Raw genomic sequence first — 24,268 nt, 5'->3', positions numbered from 1 at the left:
GATTCCAGAAACTGTGAATTATGTAATTTTAGCTGAGATGGGATTGAAAGAACAGGCTGAAAGTGGTACAGTTGTGAAGCAGAAAGGCCAGACCAACTCAAACTCAATGTTTTGTACGGATGAAAGCAAGTTGAGATTAAAAAATCTAATTTAAAAATTTCTTATATTATAACTGCAAGTACACTTTATATATTTTTTGTTCTCAAAGGAAATCCTAATCGGTGATGACGTATACTGCATATCAAAGATATACAAGGCTGCAGAGAAGTCAAACTCGGCTACTAAAGCAGTCAGAGGTCTATTGGAGGGTGTGTTTACATTGGAGTCGTTTCTTCAGTGTACTGTGTCTGGTCTTCTACCAAGAGGAAAGGGTCGTCAAGCCTATGCAGACCCAAGTTCTATTAAAAAAGTTCTAGAATATGCTGGAGTAGATGCGATTATTGGTAAGTTTAGAATATATTGTTGCGCTCGTCCGCGCGTTTGTTGCTCACTCACTCGCGCACACACACTCGCGAACGCGGCGCGCAATCCCGTTGCCGGGAATAAGTACTCTCGGATGGAAGAGAACTGGTTTAATCAACAAATATAGTTTTTACAACAGAGCTCGTGAACACGTCCGAACGGTCCAGCTGTTCAAGAACAAAATCTGACAGTCATTCCGAAAATCAATAAATCAATAATTAAATATGTCCCGTTGTCAAGGGACGCGCTTCGACTCGAAGCTTCAGCAGAGCGCAGCCAAATTCAGCCCACGGGTAACGGGTGTCACGGCACGGGCGCAACAATATTAAGTTTTATTTACTTGCGTTGATGAAAAATATGGTCTTCACAATTGCTCATAAATACCCTCAATTTTTTAGATAAGGCTCTCGAATGGCAGAAATTGAAACATTGGTGCCCTAAAAAGGATTCCACTCAATTATACAAAGTGCTATGGCAGTGCGTCTCTGCGAAATCAGAGAGAGAAAAAGAGCAAAAAGTGCCACAGAGTATAATCATGACAAAGGATTATTGTTTTAGCGATTCTTCTATATAGTATCGATCTTCAGTTTGATTAAGTATATAAAAAATTTCTCCATTTTTATTCTTTTGAGCTAGCAAATTGTATTCTTGGTTTTTATGATTGTGATTAAGGAGGTTCTATAGATAATGGATGTATCTAAAAATTGGAAAAAACTTCATGGACGTATAAATTGAGATGCGAGAAAAGTGCTCGAAAAATTTTAGCATCGGTTATCGTGTAAAGATCTGCAAAAATGAATTTTGAAATCACAGTTTTTAACATGAGCTACATATGGCAGAGAAGCTCTTGGAGACAGAAAACGAGATATTAATTATATAAAGGCGACTTACCAGATATTAAAAAACGGAGCTCTTGTAGATCTTAATCTAAGCTTTTCAGAATTATTGAGAAAAACAAGGGTTATCGCGTAAAATTTTGTGATATTGGCTATTGAAACAGGCCATATCACAGTTCACGTAGCGTGCTTCGAATAACAAGGGAGATTTGACAATGTCGCAGCGACTGCACCCGCGCGAAAAGTGTATACAGCCAGTACAGCACCACAGTATGACAGCACCTCAAACTTAAGCACCTAACGTTTACGAGCGCTTACAGAGAAGTACTCGCTCTAGAATTATGTGAAATTGTGAAATAACCACGGTCATATGAGCAGAACTGTCAAGTTCGCGACGTTACTACATTTTCTTCCATGTATAAGCCGCCAGAGTCAAAGGAGCACTTACACGATATTTTTAATTATTCCTTATTTCGACTAATATGCAATTGTAATTTATAAACGTTTTTTTTTTTATCTTAATAACTCATTCTCTGTTGATACCATATTCTCTAATCTCATTATTATCCTCTAATTAGCAAACAATGTTTTTTAAACGATTGAAAAATATTTGAAAATCAGTTTCAAACACATATTAAAAAACGTTTGTAAAACATTGCCTGTTGATTGAGACCGCAACATTTCGGCAAGCTACAACAGGGGCTGAATTCTTGAATTTATTCGCAAGAGAAAGGTATGCGCAAATTCTACTCTTACAGAAAAGTAGCAAGTTGATCGCATGGCTTCTAGTTAATCAACTTGCAACTTTTCTATAAGAGCAGAATTTCCGCATACGTTTTTCTCGCGAATAAATTCAAGGATCCAGCTTCAGATGCGCGCGCGCTGTGCCTTAAAAGCCTCATTAAGAACGTATAAAGGTCTTATTTGAATTCAACATATTAAGAACATATAAAAGTCCTATTTGAATTTAATGAAATTTAAATAAGATTTACAACTTATTAATTTCATATATGGTTTCAATAAGATTAATATTTAAATTAAATATATTAGCTAATTAAGTCCTTATTAAGCCAAATTAAATATGAATATTTTGATGATGAAATGATACTATAAGAAGTACGTACATATACTTTGTATACTACAAAACATACGTACGAGTATACACGTCGATTAAGAATATACGACATGTATTCATATGTTCGAGATTTTTAATCAAAATGTATATCGGCATTTTTTCTTATATTCTTAATTAAGTTTTATATATAGAACAAATATGAGCCATATTAATGCAGTTATTTAGCATTAATTTAAATCAAATAAAATTTAATGGAGATTTTATTAAGGTTCATATAAAGTTCATATTTAACTTTTTTCCGCGGGTAGTCATGCGTATTATGCGTTAATCCGAGAGCACCTTACAAAGATGCTACCTTATTGATTATTTCGTAATGAGTGTAAGTACATCAGTACAAGAATGCTTTGTTGTCATAGCGACTAGTCAACAATTTGAAATAGCTTATATCTTATATCCACTATCCAGAGGCCAGAGGCACGGAAACGTCGGAAACATTCCTTGAACCGTCATATTGTCACCACAGTCGTATAAGAAACCATTTATGATTACACTAATTAGCTAATTTAGAAATTTGCAAAAAGTTCGCAAGTTCTTGAATCATAGAGTAAATTTTAAGAACTAAAAAATTAGTTTACAACAATATTTATCTCGTAAAATCGCAAGATTTTTTTACATATATTTATCGACAAGTTTTAATTTTGCTGATACATCATGATGGATATAGATATGAATGCTGAATTGGACGGTGTAAGTAATTACTTATAAAATATATCTAAATACTAATTTATTGTTTAATTCTTTATGGCATGTTTTTATATGACTCAAGAGCTTTTATATATTAAAAAACAGAAAAAAATTTAATATTACTTGCGTAATCCCGTTTTATCTTGAATATCATGTTTATCAAAATGTGAAATAATTTGGATAAGTGATAGTTACTCATCACAATATTCTATAATGGCAATAAAATGATACTGCTTTCAGGATGATGAAAGTGAAACCAGTCAACCATCCTCAGAGGGAAGTTCGGCAAGTAGCACGTTTTGTACTTTGGAGAAAGATTATGCAAGAGTAAGAGCTTTTGTTTGCGAAAATTATTAAAATGTATTTGCCTGTTTATTTTATTTACTTAATTGTATCATAATTGTCATAGATCTATATAGATTATTCTTTAAATTTCAGTTTTTGTGTATATATTTTCCTATATATTAGCTTTTTCATATATTAGCAATATTTTGCTAAAAATATGTATTTTAAACATTTTACTTTTTTATAGCTATAAACATTCTTTAAAGGTCAAATATAAGTTATTATATAATTAATTTTATAGTAAACAATTTACTTTTAATAGACTTTATGTATTGATCTATACAATATATAAAAAAAACTGTGCTTTTTATCGCAATACTAATATAAACTCACTAACAATATAATTAGAAAAATATATATATAAAAAATACAAATACATATACTTAGACTTATAATTCTTTATGCTTTATCTATTCATACATGCATATATTTAAATCGCATTCTGTCTAACCTAATTTTTAGAGTTAAACCCATGTTTCTTCATTAATAAATAATATAGAAAGTTAGTAAATATGCATAAAAGATCAATACTCATCGATTTTATCGCCACTTAAATATCTTGTAAGGGAAGTCTTTCTAAGTAATTCTACGCTAGAAAAAAGTGAGGGACAACATTGGTTTAGAAGATATAACAAATTAAAGTTTCACAATTTTAATGCTAAAAGTAATTTGCTGGTATATGTGTGTATAGACAATACACATGTAGGTGGAGGTAGGACTACTGCCCCTTCTCCGCAAGTAGGGATGGATAAGGATGGACCTTGGTTTGCGTAGAAAATTAAAAACCCGTTTTTTTTTCTTCGCTTCGTGTGGAAATACGTATGTATCGTGTGAAAATCAATATCTGTAACAGAAATAATTTGTTAAAGCAAAGAATAGTTAGTATATTAAAAAGTATATATGCAACATTATATTTTAAAATGTATAAATACAAATTACAAAGTATTCTCTGCTTTAACAATAGCAAAAGCATAAATTGTTGTTTTTTATTATTGTATGATTCCACATGGATTTGCAACTTCCCACACGAAGCAAGGTTTATCTCACCCTTTCTTATTATAGAGCAAAACAAGATCTATTATTGTACAGTTCGGGTTTTAACTTTCCACTTCTATACTTCTACTGTCTATACACAAATATCAAATTACTTTTCTTAGAAATAATGTTATTTTATAATACCTAAAAAAAGTAATAAGATAGAAAGACCTCCCCTACAACATATTTAAGTGGCGATAAAATCGGTACTGACCTTTTATGCATATTTACCAGAAAGTTTAACAAAAAAATAACAAAAGTAAAACAATGTTTTTTGTATAATTTTGAAGTACATTTTATTACAAAATCCTGTTAAAGAATTATGAGCAAAGAAGAAGATCCAATAGAACCCAACAAATATTAGATAGCATATTCTATATATTTTATAAATACATGTTCTTTATATCACGGTTTTTTACAACCCGAGGAGATAGTCTGTATCTTATGATCCAACGTAGCGCACAATATAGACATGTATGACATTTATCGAGTTTGTATTGAAAAAAATCTGCTTGTACACACATTTAAAAATTTAAAATCAAATAAGTAATTTATTAGCAGTTTTAAAATTGTATTTATTTATGTTCTTGTTTTATTATTATTAAAATGCATTTTTCCATTATAGGTAGGGGTATATGTTAAAATATTTAATATCTTATTTTTTCCAGTATATTATCTTTCCAGTATAGTGGAATTAATTAAATTAATAATCGAATAAATATTATATTTTCTTCTTTGTTCATAATTTTTTAATAGAATTTTGTAATAAATTGTACTAGAAAACTCTTAAAATAAACATTGTTTTGCCTGTTTTTATTAAATTAAATTTACTTACTTTATAACAAATTATGTAAAATGCAAACTTAAGTCTGTAAAACAATAGTCTTAGATGTTTATCTCTTGATAGCAAGATAGATAGTAATGCTATATAGAATTGCAACTATTATTTATAAAATTCTAAAGTTTTTCTCTATGGCAGTTCCAATTAAAATCCATAAATGCTGATTGAAATTTTGTTTAACCTCAGATTTAAGTCTATATTCCTATTAATGTCATCCCAAATATATAGCATACTAGAATTAAAAATATATCTTCATTTATCTATAGATAACGAATGAAATGAGTTCTAATGAAGAACTAGCTCCCTTTGAAGCTGAATATGCGAGACTTTATGAATCTTTGTATAAAGCGCACAAAAATGAAAAGGAACTATCGGGACAATGCACAATGCTCAAGGTAAAACTGAGAAAACAGAATTGCATCAAATGTTCTCTCTCTCTCTCTCTCTCTCTCTCTCTCTCTCTCTCTCTCTCTCTCTCTCGGAAGTTTATTTTATGACACATTTAAAATGTTTTTTTAGAATGAAATTGTAGACAATACATACAAAATATACGAGCTGAAAAGATCAGTGGAGACCTACGAGGATGAGATAGCTCGATTGAAAGAAAAAGTTACAAAAACGACAAAATTGGCTGATGCGGCCCACGCACGTGAACAAAATGCACAGGAGATGATCGAGAATTTGCGTCTAAATGTTACAAAACTGGGCCTGGAGATAGAGCAAAAAAACAAACAACTAGCAGCTGAGAAGGAGTGAGTAGATTTGTATGAAGAAGATTCAAGAGAATTTGCATTGCAAGATGGAATTGTGACGTTAAATAATAACGTTGTTGTTTTAATTCAAATTACACTGCATGACCAACAAAGAAAGTACAAGAAGCTTGTGGCAGTTGATAGTTTTTTGGACGCTGAATACGATTCAATTTGCCAAATTATACTCTATCACCTCCTTAGAACATATATACCTGGAAATGGAATGTAGGTTCGAGATGTATCTCCACAACATTTGTGTAAGAGAGAAAGGTATACATGGGATGATTGTCCTCTATGCGCATGCGTGCGAAAGTGATAGACGCGACATGTATATATACATATATGTATATATATATATATATATATATATATATATATATATATATACACATATATATATATATATATATATATATATACATATATGTACAGTCGAACCTCGTTAACTCGAAATTCAATGGCATAGAAAATAATTCGAGTTATAGAGTATAATGAAAAATTCGACTTATAGAGATTTCGCAAACTGTTCTGCTTTTTCCTTCAAAATCCTCCAATACTTACATTGCTGTTTCTGCATTGTTTGAACCATTTCAGCACATATTCTTTGACATCGGGAAATTCTGCTTCTCTTTTCCTTTTTCTTTCTATATATACATATATATAGAATATATATATGTATATATTTTATAATATATACATATATATTCTATATATACATAAATATATATATACATATGGGGCATTCCACGCCAATTCGCAAGGGGTCAAACTTCGACCTTTTTATTTTTGATGGCCGCTCGTTTTTTAACAGGTCTTTACGAGTATTAGATCCCTGTTAAATTGTTTCTATAATAAATGTAGCGTTTCCGAAATAGAGCCTGCGCAAAATGAGGACTGCAAAATTTTCAATGAATTTTTTCGCCTATTAGACAACGTCTAAGAAAAAAATTTATTGAACATAAAATACGCTATTTAGATCATAGTTAAAAAAAAAAATTATCTCAAATTTTTATAATAATGATTTTAAACTAATAAAGTAAAAAAGCACACAAAAATTTGAATATCTCAAAAACCCTATTTTCTATTTTTTTGAAATTTATAGGGAATATTCTAGGGAGTATTAGAAGAATTTTAAGACTAGTTGGAAGTTGCGCAGAATTTTTGGGAATTTTTTATAAATTTTTTTGTGAGGCAGTAGTAATATTTGACTCACAAAAGTGTAGTTAAAAACGCGTTTCAGACAATTCTGAATCGATTTAGATATATTTTTTTACTAAAGCATGATGAAGATCTCGGCATAGCACACGACAATTGCGATGAATAGTGTGGGAAAGGCGAAAAAAAATAGATTTATGAGGAAGTTTAATTCAATAAATACATTTGATTATACTGAGCACAAAATAATAAAATTATAAATAATATGTTCTTAAACAAATGTACTTATTGAATTAAACTTCCTCATAAATCTATTTTTTTCGCCTTTCCCACACTATTCATCGCAATTGTCGTGTGCTATGCCGAGATCTTCATTATGCTTTAGTAAAAAAGTATATCTAAATCGATTCAGAATTGTCTGAAACGCGTTTTTAACTACACTTTTGTGAGTCAAATATTACTACTGCCTCACAAAAAAATTTATAAAAAATTCCCAAAAATTCTGCGCAACTTCCAACTAGTCTTAAAATTTTTCTAATACTCCCTAGAATATTCCCTATAAATTTCAAGAAAATAGAAAATGGGGTTTTTGAGATATTCAAATTTTTGTGTTTTTTTACTTTATTAGTTTAAAATTATTATTATAAAAATTTGAGATAATTTTTTTTTTAAACTATGATGATCTAAATAGCGTATTTTATGTTCAATGAATTTTTTTCTTAGACGTTGTCTAATAGGCGAAAAAATTCATTGAAAATTTTGCAGTCCTCATTTTGCGCAGGCTCTATTTCGGAAACGCTACGTTTATTATAAAAACGATTTAACAGGGGTCTAATACTCGTAAAGACCTGTTAAAAAACGAGCGGCCATCAAAAATAAAAAGGTCGAAGTTTGACCCCTTGCGAATTGGCGTGGAATGCCCCATATATATATATATATATATATATATATATATATATATAGAAAGAGAGAGAGAGAGAGAGAGAGAGAGAGAGAGAAAGAGAGAAAGAGAATCTCGACGCATGCGCATGACAGTAGAAGAGACCGGGGCGAAGTCGTCATTGCAATTATCTCGAAATCTGTATGTTGTGGGAACTCGTCATTAATACTGTAAACGCGGCTTATGGTGCCCACGTGACAAACGGAGTTTAATAAAGTTATGTGCCATGTTGTGATTCTTATCGAGGTAAACGTGTTTTTGGAGGTCAAAAGTAAAATTTTTTGCGCGTCGTAAATATTATTATGTCTCCGCATTTCAAAGTGATTCTAAAGAGTAATGCATGCTGAACACGAATCCAGTTCAGTTTTTTTATCTTCATTGATTTCTAATATTTTATGAGCGACCAAACTTGAAACTTGTGTCTGGGGCGAAATCGTCACCAAGCCATATCATGGAGGCTCCGGCGAAAATCAAAGTCAAAGAAGCAGCAGTGGTCGGATTCTGGCGAGGACTTAAATAAGATGTGCTGCGTGTGCTCAAAGATGACAGAATAAATCTGACGAGAAACGTGCGAGCGTAGGCCACATAAGTGTGTGCGCTTTTCTTGTAATTATTTTCCGCCATCGTGTTTTTAATTAATGTTTCCATTTTTTTCTATTAAAAAATAATGAATAAAATATATCCTATTATTTTTCATGATCGGAATTATGAATTTTCATTTAAAATTCAGTCCGAGAATGGAGTGACGTCTCCGCCCCGGCAATATTGACATTTCAATTTTTGCACCTTTGTCGTTTTCAGTCTATACCAGTTGAACGAAACGACGTAGACTAAAAATGTCCGTATAAATTTTGTAGCCAAGGGTTTACTCTTTACAATAGTATAACACATTTTACTGAAATTATTTATTTTGTTTTCAAAAATCGGCACCGAAAAAATAGTGACGACTTCGCCCTATACCTTTTTCTCTCGCACAGATGTTGCAGACACTTTCGACCTACAGACGGCATAAGCGATTCCTCTTCTAAGTAGGTATATATGTTTTAAGATCACGTCACAATTTTGAGTACAGTTATAAAGTTGCAAAAATAGACTATTTTAATGTATTTTGGCATATTTATAACTGCGATGTGTGATGTGTTGGAAAAATTTCATTGCAATCAAAATTAAGTATATTGTTAGGACTTTTAGTCCTTAAAAGAATTTGTAAAAAAAAACTTTGGGATATTTAACGTGCCGTCAACCATTGGACCACTAGGGTTCTTTTAAGGTTATATGGCACTTAACTCAAAAAATGTCTCATTCTTCTGATCCTTTACGAATCGTCATTGCAGATTGTGAATCCTTTCCAATTCCTAATCGTGCAGACCATTAATCCATAGGAATTTTAATCGTGAAAAAACTTCTTAACGAAGTATATATGGGACGAAGGCCGGGTCGGATTCGAACCACAGACCTTGGTGTTACTCGCGTAGGCACTGAACCACGCGTCATCCGTTAAAGAAATTTGTTGTGTCAATGATGGTTTAAAAAATATTTATAATTAACGTAGAGTTTATTGCGTCAAAGTTTCGACCATTAAGAAGATCCTAAAACGTGTTACCGACATTTTAAAAATGCGCATATCTTTTTATTGGCTTTATGAATTTAAAAATCCTTCTCCAAAGTTAAAGTATTATATGCACTAATTTGTTTTCCACGATACCGAGAAAAAAAATAATTTCAGAAATCCAGATAATATAAGTCAATTCGTGACAACATTTGCTTTGTATAAAAATTCTACAATTTGTTGTTACAAAATGAGACCTTCATGAAAGATGAATTACATCAAGAAATATCATACTGTTCTCAGAATTGGGCTTAGACCTTTAACAAGAAAGTTATGTACATTAAAGCTATTATTGTGCAATGTAGGTACCATAACTTTGTCTATTCTTGTCTATATCCTTGTTTATACAAGGACAGATATAGACCGGTAACGGGCGTATTCCGTTCAAACACGTAATGATTGGACACCGCTCAATTAGACACGTAATATTGGACACGTTTTATTAGACACGTTTTATTAGACACGTAACGATTAGACACCGCACGATTGGACATAGTACGATTCGACACCGCATCATTAGACACGCACGATTGGACACCGAACGACTGGACACCGCACGATCGGTTCCACATGGGTTTTCAACTTATCACGCGAACCGAGGTTCACCCCCACCCACCAGTGCTTGCGGTGGAAGGGCGTAGCCCCTCCCCCGCCTACGTGTGTACTGTCTATACACAAATATCACGCGAACCGTACAATGTTAAAGCTGTGTCCAATCGTGGGGTGTTCAATTGTTCGGTGTTTAATCGTTATAAACAAACAAATTTTCGTCGCCAGCAAATAATTCAAAATAAGTCGTTTTATTTCAACCCAACTGCATGGCTAATTGATACAAGAATTGCACAACGTTTTGACCGAATTCCGGTCCTTATCAAGTGCTTTTATTCAAGTTACACCGATGCAATTAATTTTGTTATGCGGATCGGTGTAACTTGAATAAAAGCACTTGATAAGGACCGGAATTCGGTCGAAACGTCGTGCAATTCTTGTATCAATTGGCCAGTTGGGTCGAAATAAAACGACTTATTTTTAATCGTTATGTGTCCAATAAAACGTGTCCAATATCATGTGTCTAATCGAGCGATGTCCCACGGTCGTTACGTGTCCAAACGGAGGTCACCCGGTAACATAGAAAACAATCAAAATTATCGACATTTTGAAATCTGTTTAGATAAGGGCGCTTTCCCGTTTGGCCTTTGGTTTAGAATCCTTTTAAGTATCTGTAAAATATTTTTAAATCATGTTATTTAAATTTAAAGGTTTTTTAGGTCGCTGAAAACTGATATGATATTAAAGTTGATAAATTCCCACACAACGGGATTATCAATTTTATATATTTCAAATAGATAGCAAATACATAAAATTTGAAATGTTGCTATATAGTAGATACGTAGCAATATGTATGAATTATGTAATAGATACATGTTTAATACCGATGAATATGTCCATCACGTTTAGATATGTAATTACTACTACGTTTACGCGAGCGTTACTTCTGTAGTAACTTAGGATAATTTACTCGTTTACGCGGAGTAAATTATCGTAAGTTACTACAAAATCCCGTTTACGCGAAGGAATTATCGTATAAGTTACTACAAAAGTAACGCTCGCGTAAACGTAGTATACGTTACGTATCAGATACGTATATGACAATATATGACAATATCTATTTGATACGTCTTGAATACGCAAATTATGTATTTGATACGTATCTGTAATATTGCAAATACACGTTTAAAATGTATTGTGTAGATCATGTCCATACATTGGAGAGATAAAAAGTCTTAGTGGTGTAAGTCAAATTTTTTAATTAAAATATTAACTTGTGTGCATAGATGCAATTTATATATTGTATAGCTTGCATCTATGCACACGAGTCAATATTTTAAAAAATTTGACCACTAAGGCTTTTACCCTCCCGTACAACACCTTTCTCTCTCTCTCTCTCATTGCAAATATATATTAAATACGTAACTATATTGCATTTTTATGGCATTTTATTTCATATCAATATGTTAAATACGTAATTATAATGCAATAGGTACGAAATATTCAATACGAAAAAAATTCAGTACAAAATATTCAATACAAAATATGTATGTAATACATAACAAGTATACCGCACATATTATATAATGTATGAATGTATCAAACACGTATATAGTTGATACATATTTAACAATATGTAATAAGATGGCGTATAGTATAGTAGCGTTACTAAACTCAAAAAATCATTAAATGGACAGTTTTTTGGTCACGTAATCGCAGTATTATCTGAGTGTAGGACAATAAACACATTTAAATTATATAGTGAAAAATAATTTAAATTAAATAGTGAGTAAAAGGTAAGTTTTCATTTTGTAATAGATTTAAATTTCTATACAATTGTATGTAATTGCTGTACAATTAATGTATATTTGATTGTGTTATTTTTATAGGTTAGGTCTGAAAAGAAAGATTAGTAACACCAAATTTTCGTGTTCTTTCAACTTGTTTTTAGTATGAAAGCAAATAAAAGTTAGGTTTAATCAAATAATTATAAAGGTGATTCAATTATTTCGTAAAGTAACTACAACCCGGAAAAGTTGTACAATATATCAAATACAGAGTATATTTTACTTTTTTCTCAAGTTGAATTGGGTCCTTCAACCTTTTCTGCAGGTTACGCGAATTAGGATTAACCATTGATTGAAGGAATTGAAACGTTCAAACACTTTGGCCACAGATAGGCATGTTGTTATTTATCAGATAGTATTATAAATAACATCTATGCCGTGTGTGTACAGCCGCACGCCCGTCTGAACAAATTCGCTTCTCTCAGCCGGTAACCGGTCACCCATCCAAGTAGTAACCGCGTCCAACGTTGCTTGACATTGATGATCGAACGGCCTAGTGAAGATCCTCTGACTCTAACCCTTTTTTTTGCTTATACTCGTATATAACACATCTTTATAGCGTCCAAAAATCTTATAATGATATATTAACTGGTAAATATTAAAAACAATGTAACAAAAAATAATGAATATTAATACAATAGAATGTAGAATAAAATGTAAATACAATTGTATATATTATCCCATCAACAGACTTCAAGAAGTTGCTATAACTAAAATTCTTTTAGTTGAATCTATTTTGCAAACGGTGTCTAATTATCCAAATAATGAGTCCAGTACTTATTATCAGTTTGATTTGACCTTCCACGCAGTAGTAAAATTACTAGAATTCTGGTAGTTCAAGGAACACTGTACATTGTATAAATAACTATGTTTGGTGATGAGGAAAAGGTAGAAAATTACAGAAAAATCTCGCTTCTATGCTCTGCGTATAAGATATATGCGGAGGTCCTCAGATGCCGTTTGGAGAGGAAGGTGGATCTAAAGGATCTGCTTCCAGAGAGCCAGGCGGGTTTCAGAGGTGGGAGGGCAACGGTGGATAACATCTTTGTCCTGGATCACCTGGTCCAAAGAAAAGATAAGGAGGGAAATAAAGACAAATTGTATTCCTTATTCGTAGACCTAAAAACGGCATTTGACAAGGAAAGAGAGCAATTATGGAAGATCTTGAGGAAAAAGGAAATAGATGAACTTATAAGGAGAATATAAAAGCAATATATGATGTGACTGAAGTTGCAATAAGAACAAAAGAGGGCATGACGGAGAAATTCAAAATAACAAAAGGAATCAGACAGGGTTGTGCAATGAGTCCACTTCTATTTAATTTGTATATAACGGACATTAAAAAGAGCTAGAGGAAAAAAAATAGGAGGCGTAAAGTTAGGAAACAATAGAGTATGGTCGCTAGAATATGCGGATGATATGGTGTTCGTAGCAATAAAAAATAGAACAGCAATGTTATACATGATGGATACAATAAAGAGGTTTCTAAAACGGAGGAAAATGATATTATTTACCAATAAAACAAAGATGTTAGTGTTTAACAAAGAAAGTAGAGAGAAAAAAGAAAAATGGAAATAGGGAGAAAAAGAGATAGAAGAGGTTAGGACTTTTAAATATTTAGGTTTCGTGTTTAATAATAGAGGAAATTGCAAAGATCACATTAAGGAATTAGCTAGGAAAGGTAGGATTGCGGTAAATAGGATGTGGGGTCTTGGAGAACAGATATGTAAAGATGATTTTAAAAGGAGAGGGAGTTTGTTTAATTACCTAGTCCAGAGTGTAATGTCGCATGGGGTGAAAATTTGGGGATGGGAAGAAAAAAAGGAACTTGGAAAAAATTATGCTAGATTACGCAAGATGGGTTTTCGATTTAAAGTTCTGTACCCCAAGATACCTAATGTCGGAACTGGGGTTGAGAAAGCTTAGGATAGGATGGGGTGGAAGGGCAATGGGATATGAGGAATAGATTAGGGAAATGGATGAGAGCAGATGGGTCAAGAAATGTTGGATAGAAAAAGAGAAAAACAAATGGAAAGACAGATATGGTAGAGAGAGAGAAAGAGAGAGAGAGAGAGAGAGAGAGATTGATTGATTGGTTTTATTTATGCCATAGTCAAGACTTTAGGCAAAATGGCAATTTACAGAAGGAAAAAAATATATATACACAAGAAGAGAAGAGAGAAAAAAATTAAAATAAAATAAGATAAAATAATATAACAATAAAAATGACAAATAATTAGAACAAAATTTGCGCGTTAAAGTAAAAGAATAATATGCGAACAAAAATACAACAAAATAGAAGCAAAAACGAAAGTACAGATAACAAAATCACGCAATTACAGCAATTACTGCGGATGCGCCAGACAAGAGCAATGTGTTGACACTCATAAAAGGATAATAAACCGAAGAGGGAGGGAAGGGGCCACGGTGGGATCACAGGACGGAGCTCTGCTCATACGATAAAAGATAGTCGTGTAGCTTTTGTTTGAAAGAGGTGATAGTCGATGACGAAGTAAGATCGACAGGAAGGTTCCACAAGTAGGTTCCCGCAAGATGGAAAAACTTGCGATACGTCACAGTTCGATGGATAAGCACATGGAGAGAATGTGGTTGCACAAGACGAGACGATCGTCTGACAGAGGGATCAGGGTAAGAAAAGATCTCGGAGATGTAGTCAGGAGACAGACCGTGTGTAACTTTAAACATTTTGATACTCAGAAAATAAAGACGTCTGTTTTTGACCGAGAGCCATCCTAAACGATGACGATAGGGCGTAATATGTTCATCACGTCTCAAGTTGAAGACAAAACGAATAGCACAGTTTATGAGTCTCTGGAGCTTTGTATTGAGCTCGTCAGACACGTCGTTGTAAACAAGAGAGCAGTAATCAAGCAAGGGCCACACCAAGGTGGTGACGAGTTTAATACGCAGATTAAGGGATAGAGAGTTCTTGTGGAATTTTAGTTTATAGAGTGTGTAGTGGACCCTTCTTGATATATGCGAGACGTGGCTTTCCCATGATAGGTCAGAGCGCATAATGACCCCCAAATTCCGCTCCTCAGCCACATAAGGAATAGAGGTGCCGTTGACGGAGATAGGAGGAAGTTGGTTAAGAGTGAGTTGACTAACCTGGCCTCTGCTTCCGAAGATCAAGACCTTTGATTTGGCTAGGTTAAATGTAAGTCTGTTAGCAGCAGCAAACTCTACGATTATGCCGACATCGTATGCCACGAGCTGCAAGGCCGTATTAAGATGGCTGAGAAGGCATCTACGATAAATCTGGGTATCATCAGCGAAAATGATGCGTTCAGTGAATCTAAGAAAGGCACCGATGTCGTTGATGAATAGTGAAAAAAGAAGAGGGCCCAAGACGGATCCCTGGGGAACTCCCGAAGTGACCGAAAGCCAATCGGAGAGCACGCCTTCCGAGTCAGCGACAGCCTGAGAGCGACCAGTGAGGTAGGAAAAAATCAATTTGAGGGCAAGATCAGAGAATCCTAGTTTACGGAGCTTAGTTAACAGTAGAAAGTGACTGACTGTATCAAAGGCCTTGCTAAAGTCAAAAGGACAAGGATAAGCACCTCACCTAGGTCAACGCCATGTCTAATATCGTGGCATAGCCGCAATAGGGCAGACTGTGTGGAGAAACCTTTACGGTATCCCGATTGCCTATCGTCCAGAAGATGGTGAGAATTGATAAAGTCGGAAATTTGGGTGTGTAGGGCCCTTTCAAACAACTTAGAAAGTTCACACAGATTGGCAATGGGCCTAGTGTCCGACGGAGAAGCCGGTGACTTTGTCTTGGACAAGGGACGAAGAATAGCCCGTTTCCATAAAGATGGAAAGTAGCCAAGGTTAAGACAACAATTGAAAAACGAAATGATAAGATTAACAATGTAAGGCAAAGCCAAGGCGACAGGGTACAGTGGCAGGTGATCGCAACCCGAGGCGAGAGAAGCAGGAGGGGAGGAGGACATCAAGGAAGGGATATTATCGTTAGTAATGGGAGAAAAATTAAAAATCAGGTCGGACGGAGGAATGGATAAAATGATTTCAGAGAATTGAGAATGTGAACAGAGGGGAGAATGATTTGAAATGGAAGCGTAGTGAGCGTTTAGGAGATCAGGAGGAAAGAGATTAAGCGGTGAGGAGAAAGATGAGTCAATAAGGCCCAAATTGGCCAGTTCGCGCCACAGTCTGGAAGGATCAGAAACTGAGCTTAATCTCTCCAAGTTAAACTGCTGCCTAGCTCGTCTCAAATCAAGCGTTAATTCGTTCCTGTTCAACCTGTATATGTTAAAATCAAGGATGTTGCCGGATCTACGGGCCGTGTTAAAGAGACGGTTGCGGTAACAAATTCTGCAAGCAAGGACATCAGTGAGCCAAGGCGCAGATGGTCGAGTTACACGAAAAGTGTTGATAGGCGCGTGGATATCCAAGCAAGCAGTAAAGTTGCTCGTGATAGTGTTGAGACTGTTATCCAGGTCGGACTCGCCAGGACTACCAAGGCCAAAGTCGTCAGGAAATGACGTGGATAACATTGAGGTGAGAGAATGGGCAAACTCATGCTCATCGAACCTTTTGAAGCAACGTCGGACCAAGGTGCGACTCTTAGCAGACGGGGGTCGGAAGGAGTAAGTCAACTCAATTAGATCGTGACCGTTGATAAAGGGAGCATAAGACTTACTAAATGATACAACTTTACTCAGGCTGTCGACAACAAAGACGTCGAGCCATGAGTCAGAAGATCGAGTGTGAAATGTGGCTTGAGACTCGACAATATATAGTGACAACTGTGAAACTACATCTCTGAGGTGATTAGATTCATAAGACGTGGTGAGGAGATTAGAATTAAGGTCGCCCGTAATGATGATGTTATTGTAGTTGTGTATGAGTGAGGTTAGAGTGTCAACAAACTTGCTAAGATTTTTGCCCTTGGGTCGCCGATAGATAGATGTGAGAAGGAGCGGCTCACATGCATCGCCACGAACATCAAGGACGAGATATTCCGGTTCGTTTAAGAAAGCGGGAGGCGATGACGCCAGGACCCGCACGCACAATGAATCGTGGACATAGCACGCGACACCTCCCCCCTCCCTGCCCTCTCGATCAGCACGTAACAGATAATAGCCAGGGATGCGAACCAAGTCATCTGAGATGTGAGAGTGAAGCCAGGTCTCAGTGATGGAGACGATATAATAAAAATTAGACTTGAGAAAGACCTGGATAGATTCGAGATGGGCAGGAAGGGAACAGGCGTTGAAACAGGCAATCTTAAGGCAACCAGAAGGAGCAGGAGGAGCAACGTCCGCCGCAGCCGGTCACTGCAGATTCGCCAGATTAGCCTCAAAAGCTATACAAATCGGGGGCAAACCCTGGTCCTTACGGACAAAGATCTGACCGTCCCTGTGCCAGACGAATTTGAGAGACAGCTGTCTGGCTCTCGCTCTTGTGCGACGCAACAGGTCATAAGTGTCGGTCGGGAGGAGCTTATTCACATAAATGCGACCAGGAACGTTTTGCGAAAAGACCTCCTCGACAGACAACCCGCGCTTACGACGCATAACACGCAAGATGTAATCGCGAATTTCTCTGGATTTTAATGCGACGATCACAGATCTATTTTTAGCGCTGAGCGGGGCATCGAGGAGATGACTGGGGCCCGGCGTCATACCGCGATCCGTGGGTGAACCCCCCGCCACATCGCGGGCCTCAAGAACATCAGCAGAAAGACGAGATATATTGAGAGCATTGAAAACACATGGGGGGGAGAGAGAGAGAGAGAGAGAGAGAGAGAGAGAGAGAGAGAGAAATATGATATGATATGATATGATATGATATGATATGATATGATTTATTTATGCCCAAGCATAGGCTAAAGGGCAAATACAGAATAATACAAATAACAAAATTATACATGCTCTCTCTAGCACATGTGAGTTCACAAAGCATGATAAGTGAGACATAATCAAAAATAACAGCGCAAATTAAGTAAGCGCGCAACTTAAAATAAAAATATGTACATTATACTAAAACTAACTTACTACTAACGCAACTAAAAACTAGCGCAACTTAAATCTAACAGAATAACGCAACGTAAACAAGAATACTAGAAGAAAAAGAATACCAAAGAAACACAAAAATAGGAAGTACGCAAAAACCAAAGAAGGAAGGAACAAAGACACGTCACTCCGATTCAGTTGAAAGCAAAAACATGCGAAGTAAGCTCTTAAATGATGTGAGAGACGAAGCTGATGTAACTGAGTTAGGAAGAGAATGCCAGAAGTAAATGCAAGAAAGCTGAAAAGAATTTCTGTAGGTGACGGTTCTATGAGCAGGAATGTGAAAAATTAGAGTAGATGATGAAGCGAGCCGGTCAGACTTCCTTAGAGTAGGATCAGGGGAGGTAAAAAGTTCACGCAGGTAAGATGGTGAGCTCATATGCAGGATACGATAAATCTGGCATCCAAGAAAGTAGTATCGTCTGTTTTCAACAGAAAACCACTTCAATCTACGTCTATATGGGGTGATATGTTCATCACACTTAAAGTCATAGATAAACCGAATACAACAATTGACAAGTCTCTGTAACTTGGTATTTAGTTCCTTGGTCAAACCATGGTATACGAGGCAACAGTAATCAATATGCGGCAAAATCAAGGTTGTAACGAGCTTAATCCTGAGATTGGTGGAAAGAGAGTTTTTGTTATATTTCAAATTGTATAGTGCATGATGGACCTTCTGCGAAACCAACGAGATATGCTTCGTCCAGAATAAGTTGGACATGAAGATGACACCCAAATTCCGTACCTCACTCACAAATGGTAAAGGCGTATTGTTTACAACGATAGGTGGTATACTGCCAAGATCAATGTCATTCACATATGCTTGACTGCCAAATATGATGACCTTAGATTTGGCAGGATTTAGCTTAAGTCCGTACATATTAGCATAATCAGAAATAGCATTAGCATCCTTAGTGATTAATTCTAGAGCCTGAAGAATATTAGCAGGTGAACACAAACGATAAATCTGAATATCATCAGCGAAAATCATATGAAACACATAACGTAAAATTTTATATATATTGTTGCGCTCGACCGCGCGTTCGCAGCACACACCTTCACGCACTCACTCGCGAACGCGGCGCGCAATCCCGTTACCGGGAATAAACTCACACAAATAGAAAAGAACTCGTTAATGCAGTAATGTAATAGAACAATGGCTCATGAACACGTCTGAACGGTTCGAAGGCCCGGCGGAGAATCTGACAGACGGCAGAAGTAAACAAACAAACGCAACAGCTGGTCGTCAAGACTCGACGTCACGCAGCGCTTCGCGACTGCTTTTCGGGCCTCTACCGGGCGTCTCGGCACGGGCGCAACACTGCCCCCCCTTTTCCTAGATTGTCGCCCCGATAATCAAAGGGGAGCAGCGCCCAGACGAGTACAGCTTCTTGCCGCCACGACCTTCTCCTCACACTCGACCTCTGGGAAGAGCTGGCCAGACTCCCCCAAGCCGTCTTCAGGAGGGCCGTCCGCACTGTCTCGCTCTCGAGTCCTTCGGTACTCCGAAATGACGTCTTCTTCCTCGACCGCTGCTCTTTCGCGAAATCTTCGAACAAGGGGGGGGGGGAAACTTCCCGTGGACCCTGCGCCCCGCAGGGTTCCCCAGGTCCCCGCCCGGCATTCGCCCTATGGCCCACGGGAAAACCACGGGTCAAAAACCGTGGGCAGGCGGTCCACTTCGGATTGGGAGTTCTGCCTGTCGATCTGCCATACGTGGAGACTCCTATTGATATCTCCAACACATGCCGTCGATTTCCTCTAAAACAGAAAGTCATACGACGCACAGAAACAAAGAATAACATAACACTTTAAAGATTAAAGGAATCTATCACAAGACTTTTTTTAAACCAATTGGTTAAAAAAAGTCTTGTGATAGATTCTTTTTAATCTTTAATTTATAATCTTTTATTTATAATCTGTTCCAAACAAAATTCACTATAAACCGGGCTCTGTTCTACTCTAATCTTCCCCCTATCAACTTCCTTACAGAATATAAAGCTAGCCTGTCCGAGTGGACAATTTTTCTTTTATGTCTGGGAGACCTTTGGATGCAATATACCACGTCGCTCAATTTCACGTCTCTTTCCCCCGCATGCGCGACTCGCGCTACCACGCCGCTCGGGATCGCGTCCCCCTCACTCGCGTGCGCGTCTCGCGCTTCCGCGCCGTTCGAGATCGCGATACTTCCGCGTATGACTTGCGCCCCCGCGCCGCTCGCGACTCGCGTCCCCGAGTCCCCAGATACTCTATTATAAGAATGACTTAGCTGTGCGCCGGAGTTCATCCCTCGGAAAAGACGGAGCTCCTCTTCTTGCCGGCGGAACGTCTCGGCGTACTCCCTCTCTCTCCGCGCCTGTACCTCGCGCAGGAGCCGGACCTCCCGAATTACCGCCTGGAGGGTCACCACCTCCGACGTCATCTCCGCAGCATCCGACTGTGGAGTCGCTACTCGGAGTCGTTTCCTTGCAGCCATGAGGAAATCGTAGCTCGTCGCTCGTCGCTCATCTAGTCCTCGCTCGTCCGAACGATCCGTTCTATCCCGGACGAGCCCCCAAAATGTTGCGCTCGACCGCGCGTTCGCAGCACACACCTTCACGCACTCACTCGCGAACGCGGCGCGCAATCCCGTTACCGGGAATAAACTCACACAAATAGAAAAAAACTCGTTAATGCAGTAATGTAATAGAACAATGGCTCATGAACACGTCTGAATGGTTCGAAGGCCCGGCGGAGAATCTGACAGACGGCAGAAGTAAACAAACAAACGCAACAGCTGGTCGTCAAGGCTCGACGTCACGCAGCGCTTCGCGACTGCTTTTCGGGCCTCTACCGGGCGTCTCGGCACGGGCGCAACAATATCGTTAATATACAAAGAAAACAGCAGAGAACCAAGCACCGAACCCTGAGGGACACCAGAAGAAGTGAGTATCCAGTCGGAAAGATTGCCAGCGTCGTCTATGACCGCCTGAGAACGGCCAGTTAGATAAGAGAAAATCCAGTTTAGAACGGCATCTGAAAAACCGATCTCTTTAAGTTTGATAAGCAATAGTAAATGGGGAACGGTGTCGAATGCTTTGCTAAAATCAAAAAGTATCATAATAGTGATAAGCCCTTCATCAATCCCCTGTTTTATATCATTACAGATACGTAGAAGTGCTGACTGCGTGTTATATCCCGGGCGATATGCAGACTGTCTTGGATTTAAGATTTCATGTTTATTTAGATAGTCAACAATCTGTGAAGCAACTATCCTCTCTAATAGTTTAGACAGTTCCGGCAAATTCGCTATTGGTCTTGTATCCGACGGGGATAGCGGTGTACGAATTTTAGAGAGTAGGCGAATATATGCTCTCTTCCACTCAGACGGAAACAGAGATGCATCTAGCGATCGATTAAACAAAGAAGTGATGCATGTCGAGATAACGGGCCATGAGATACGCAGAACATAAAGCGGAATGCCATTGGAACCAGAGGCATAAGAGTGAATAGATTCAGCAGTAATAAGCTTAGAAACAGATTGAGGTGAGATAGAGGAGAAAACGAACTCTGGATAAGATGGACGATTAACTGAAGCAATAGCAGCGATGAAGTCAGAATATAAGCATGGAGAATGAGCATTGGAAACCGAAGCATAGTATAGGTTGAGCTGATCCGGTGTGAAAAAGTGTAGAGGAGAAGTAAAAGACGACTTGACAAGTCCAAGTCGAGCCAGTTCTCTCCACAGTTTTGCTGAATTCGTAATTTTAGCAAGAGAATTGTAATGAAATTTGCTCTTAGCCCGCTTCCCAAATGCATCAATCTCGGCCCGCACGTCGCCAGCAATAGATTCAAGATGTTCAACGAACCGAGAACAATCGATACGTTTGTAGTTTCGACGAGAAATAAAGCGGTCAGAATTAGGATTAGCTATAAGTGACATAGACAACTCTAAGAGATCGTGGCCGGCAATGAAGGGACTCTGAGAGAGAGAGAGAGAGAGAGAGGGGGGAGGGGGAGAGAGAGAGAGAGAGAGAGAGAGAGAGAGAGAGAGAGAGAGAGAGAGAGAGAGAGAGAGAGAGAGAGAGAGAGAGAGAGAGAGAAGTACTATAGAAACGGGTGGGGGGGTGGAAGCAGTCGAGTCGTTAAAGAGAGAAGGGAGGAACTTAGGGAAAGAGATTAAATTAAAAAACTGGGAGATACAGGCAAGTGGAAAAGAATAATATAATAGAGTCAAAGTATAACAGGAAATATAAAAAGTTAGAGAGAGACGGTAATAGACCGGAATATCTAAGGAGGGCAAACATAGATAAACAGATCGAAGGGGATAGTATCAGCCCTGATAAATCTGAGATGTGGTAACATGGAATCGGAGAACATGTATTGGTGGGGGGAAGAGAAAAAAATGTGTTTGTTCTGCAAGGAAGGAAGGGATAATTTGTAGCACTACGTGGAGGAGTGCAGCAGTATAAAGAACCGGTTTATAGAACTAGGGAGGGATAACAGGAAAAGAATAGATAGACTATGGATAAACTAGATACAATCAAAGAAAAAATATTAAGGAAATTATATAGGGATAGGAAAAAGATAGAAGCGGAGATGAGAAAAGATAGGCGAGAGCAGTAGTGATAAATAATGGCGAGCTTTAGCGTGAAGAATGATCCCGTCAAAATTGTTGTGATTGACGGGCGATGAACGGATGGATGAGCGTGTTAAGGAACTTATTGTAAACCAAGTCCACTTCTTAGCAGCAGCCGAAGTTAAATAAATATTATTATATTATTACAGGGTGTTTTCTAAGTAGTAACCCAGACAGCACAAAGATGTTTAAAAGATGACTAAAAGATGACAAATTTTCGGCTTAGATGTCATTTTGCTAGAGCTTAAAGTCGACTAAAAGATGACTAACAGATGACTTATGTCCCACTAAATGTCGTCTTATAGCTAAAACTTATAAGATGACTAAAAGACATCCGATATTAGACATCTTTTAGTCGTCTTTTAAAATAATATTGTGTGTGGACATGTTTTCGTTCTTGATATTTAATGTTTTATATTTTATATTTAATATTTTATATTTTATATTTTATATTTTATATTTTATATTTTATATTTTATATTTTATATTTTATATTTTATATTTTATATTTTATATTTTATATTTTATATTTTATATTTTATATTTTATATTTTATATTTATATTTATATTTATATTTTATGTTATATTTTATATTTTATGTTTATATTTTATAATTTATAATTTATATTTTATATTTTATATTTTATATTTTATATTTTATATTTTATATATTTTAACTTTTTGTTTATAAATAAAAAATTTATGTTAATAAAACTTAATAATTTTAAAAAATATTTTATTGCAATAAAAAAACAATTTATTTCAATGATTATTCCATCGCGAGGGTCAGAGTCGAGTCAGAGTCGGGTTAGAGTCAGGTTGGTTTATCTGTTTCTACCGGATCAGAGTTACACCAGTGTTGCGACAAGGTTGAACGTAACCAACTGTGCAAAATGTCAGCTGTATACAACAGTAGCCTGATTAAGATGGGAGAGGTTCAGTTGAACACAGTACAATTGCCCACGTTGCAATTGCACACAGTGTTATTGGACACATAAAGTTGCGCAGCGTTCGATTGGACACGTTTCAATTGCGCTCAGTTTGTTTAGACACATTTCATTTGCGCACAGTTCAATTGGACACCGTTGCTTTTAGACACAACACATATTAACTTATTTAAATAAATAGACGTATGTGTGTGTGTGTGTGTGTGTGTGTGTGTGTGTGTGTGTGTGTGTGTGTGTGTGTGTGTGTGTGTGTGTGTGTGTGTGTGTGTGTGTGTGTGTGTGTGTGTGTGTGTGTGTGTGTGTGTGTGTGTGTGTGTGTGTGTGTGCGTGTGCGTGTGCGTGTGCGTGTGCGTGTGCGTGTGCGTGTGCGTGTGCGTGTGCGTGTGCGTGTGCGTGTGCGTGTGCGTGTGCGTGTGCGTGTGCGTGTGCGTGTGCGTGTGCGTGTGC

The 24,268-nt window shown here is 36.9% G+C and overlaps 1 protein-coding gene across 1 annotated transcript in view; it reads left to right on the top strand.

The window, feature by feature from the left end:
- Nucleotides 1-2,911: 2,911 nt before the first annotated feature.
- Nucleotides 2,912-24,268, top strand: part of LOC143903344 (uncharacterized) — a 216,104-nt gene continuing 194,747 nt past the window's right edge. Inside the window, exons 1-4 of the mRNA XM_077416877.1 lie at nucleotides 2,912-3,120; nucleotides 3,358-3,444; nucleotides 5,605-5,733; nucleotides 5,858-6,090. Coding sequence (XP_077273003.1) covers nucleotides 3,085-3,120; nucleotides 3,358-3,444; nucleotides 5,605-5,733; nucleotides 5,858-6,090 — 485 coding nt within the window. The 5' untranslated portion in view covers nucleotides 2,912-3,084. The remainder of the gene's footprint in view (nucleotides 3,121-3,357; nucleotides 3,445-5,604; nucleotides 5,734-5,857; nucleotides 6,091-24,268) is intronic.

Source organism: Temnothorax americanus, unplaced genomic scaffold, assembly GCF_048541705.1.
Source record: "Temnothorax americanus isolate GAGA-0224 unplaced genomic scaffold, ASM4854170v1 Scaffold104, whole genome shotgun sequence".
Lineage (NCBI taxonomy): Eukaryota > Metazoa > Arthropoda > Insecta > Hymenoptera > Formicidae > Temnothorax > Temnothorax americanus.
The sequence above is the reverse complement of the archived record's forward strand: the minus strand, read 5'-3'. Positions and strand labels throughout refer to the sequence as shown.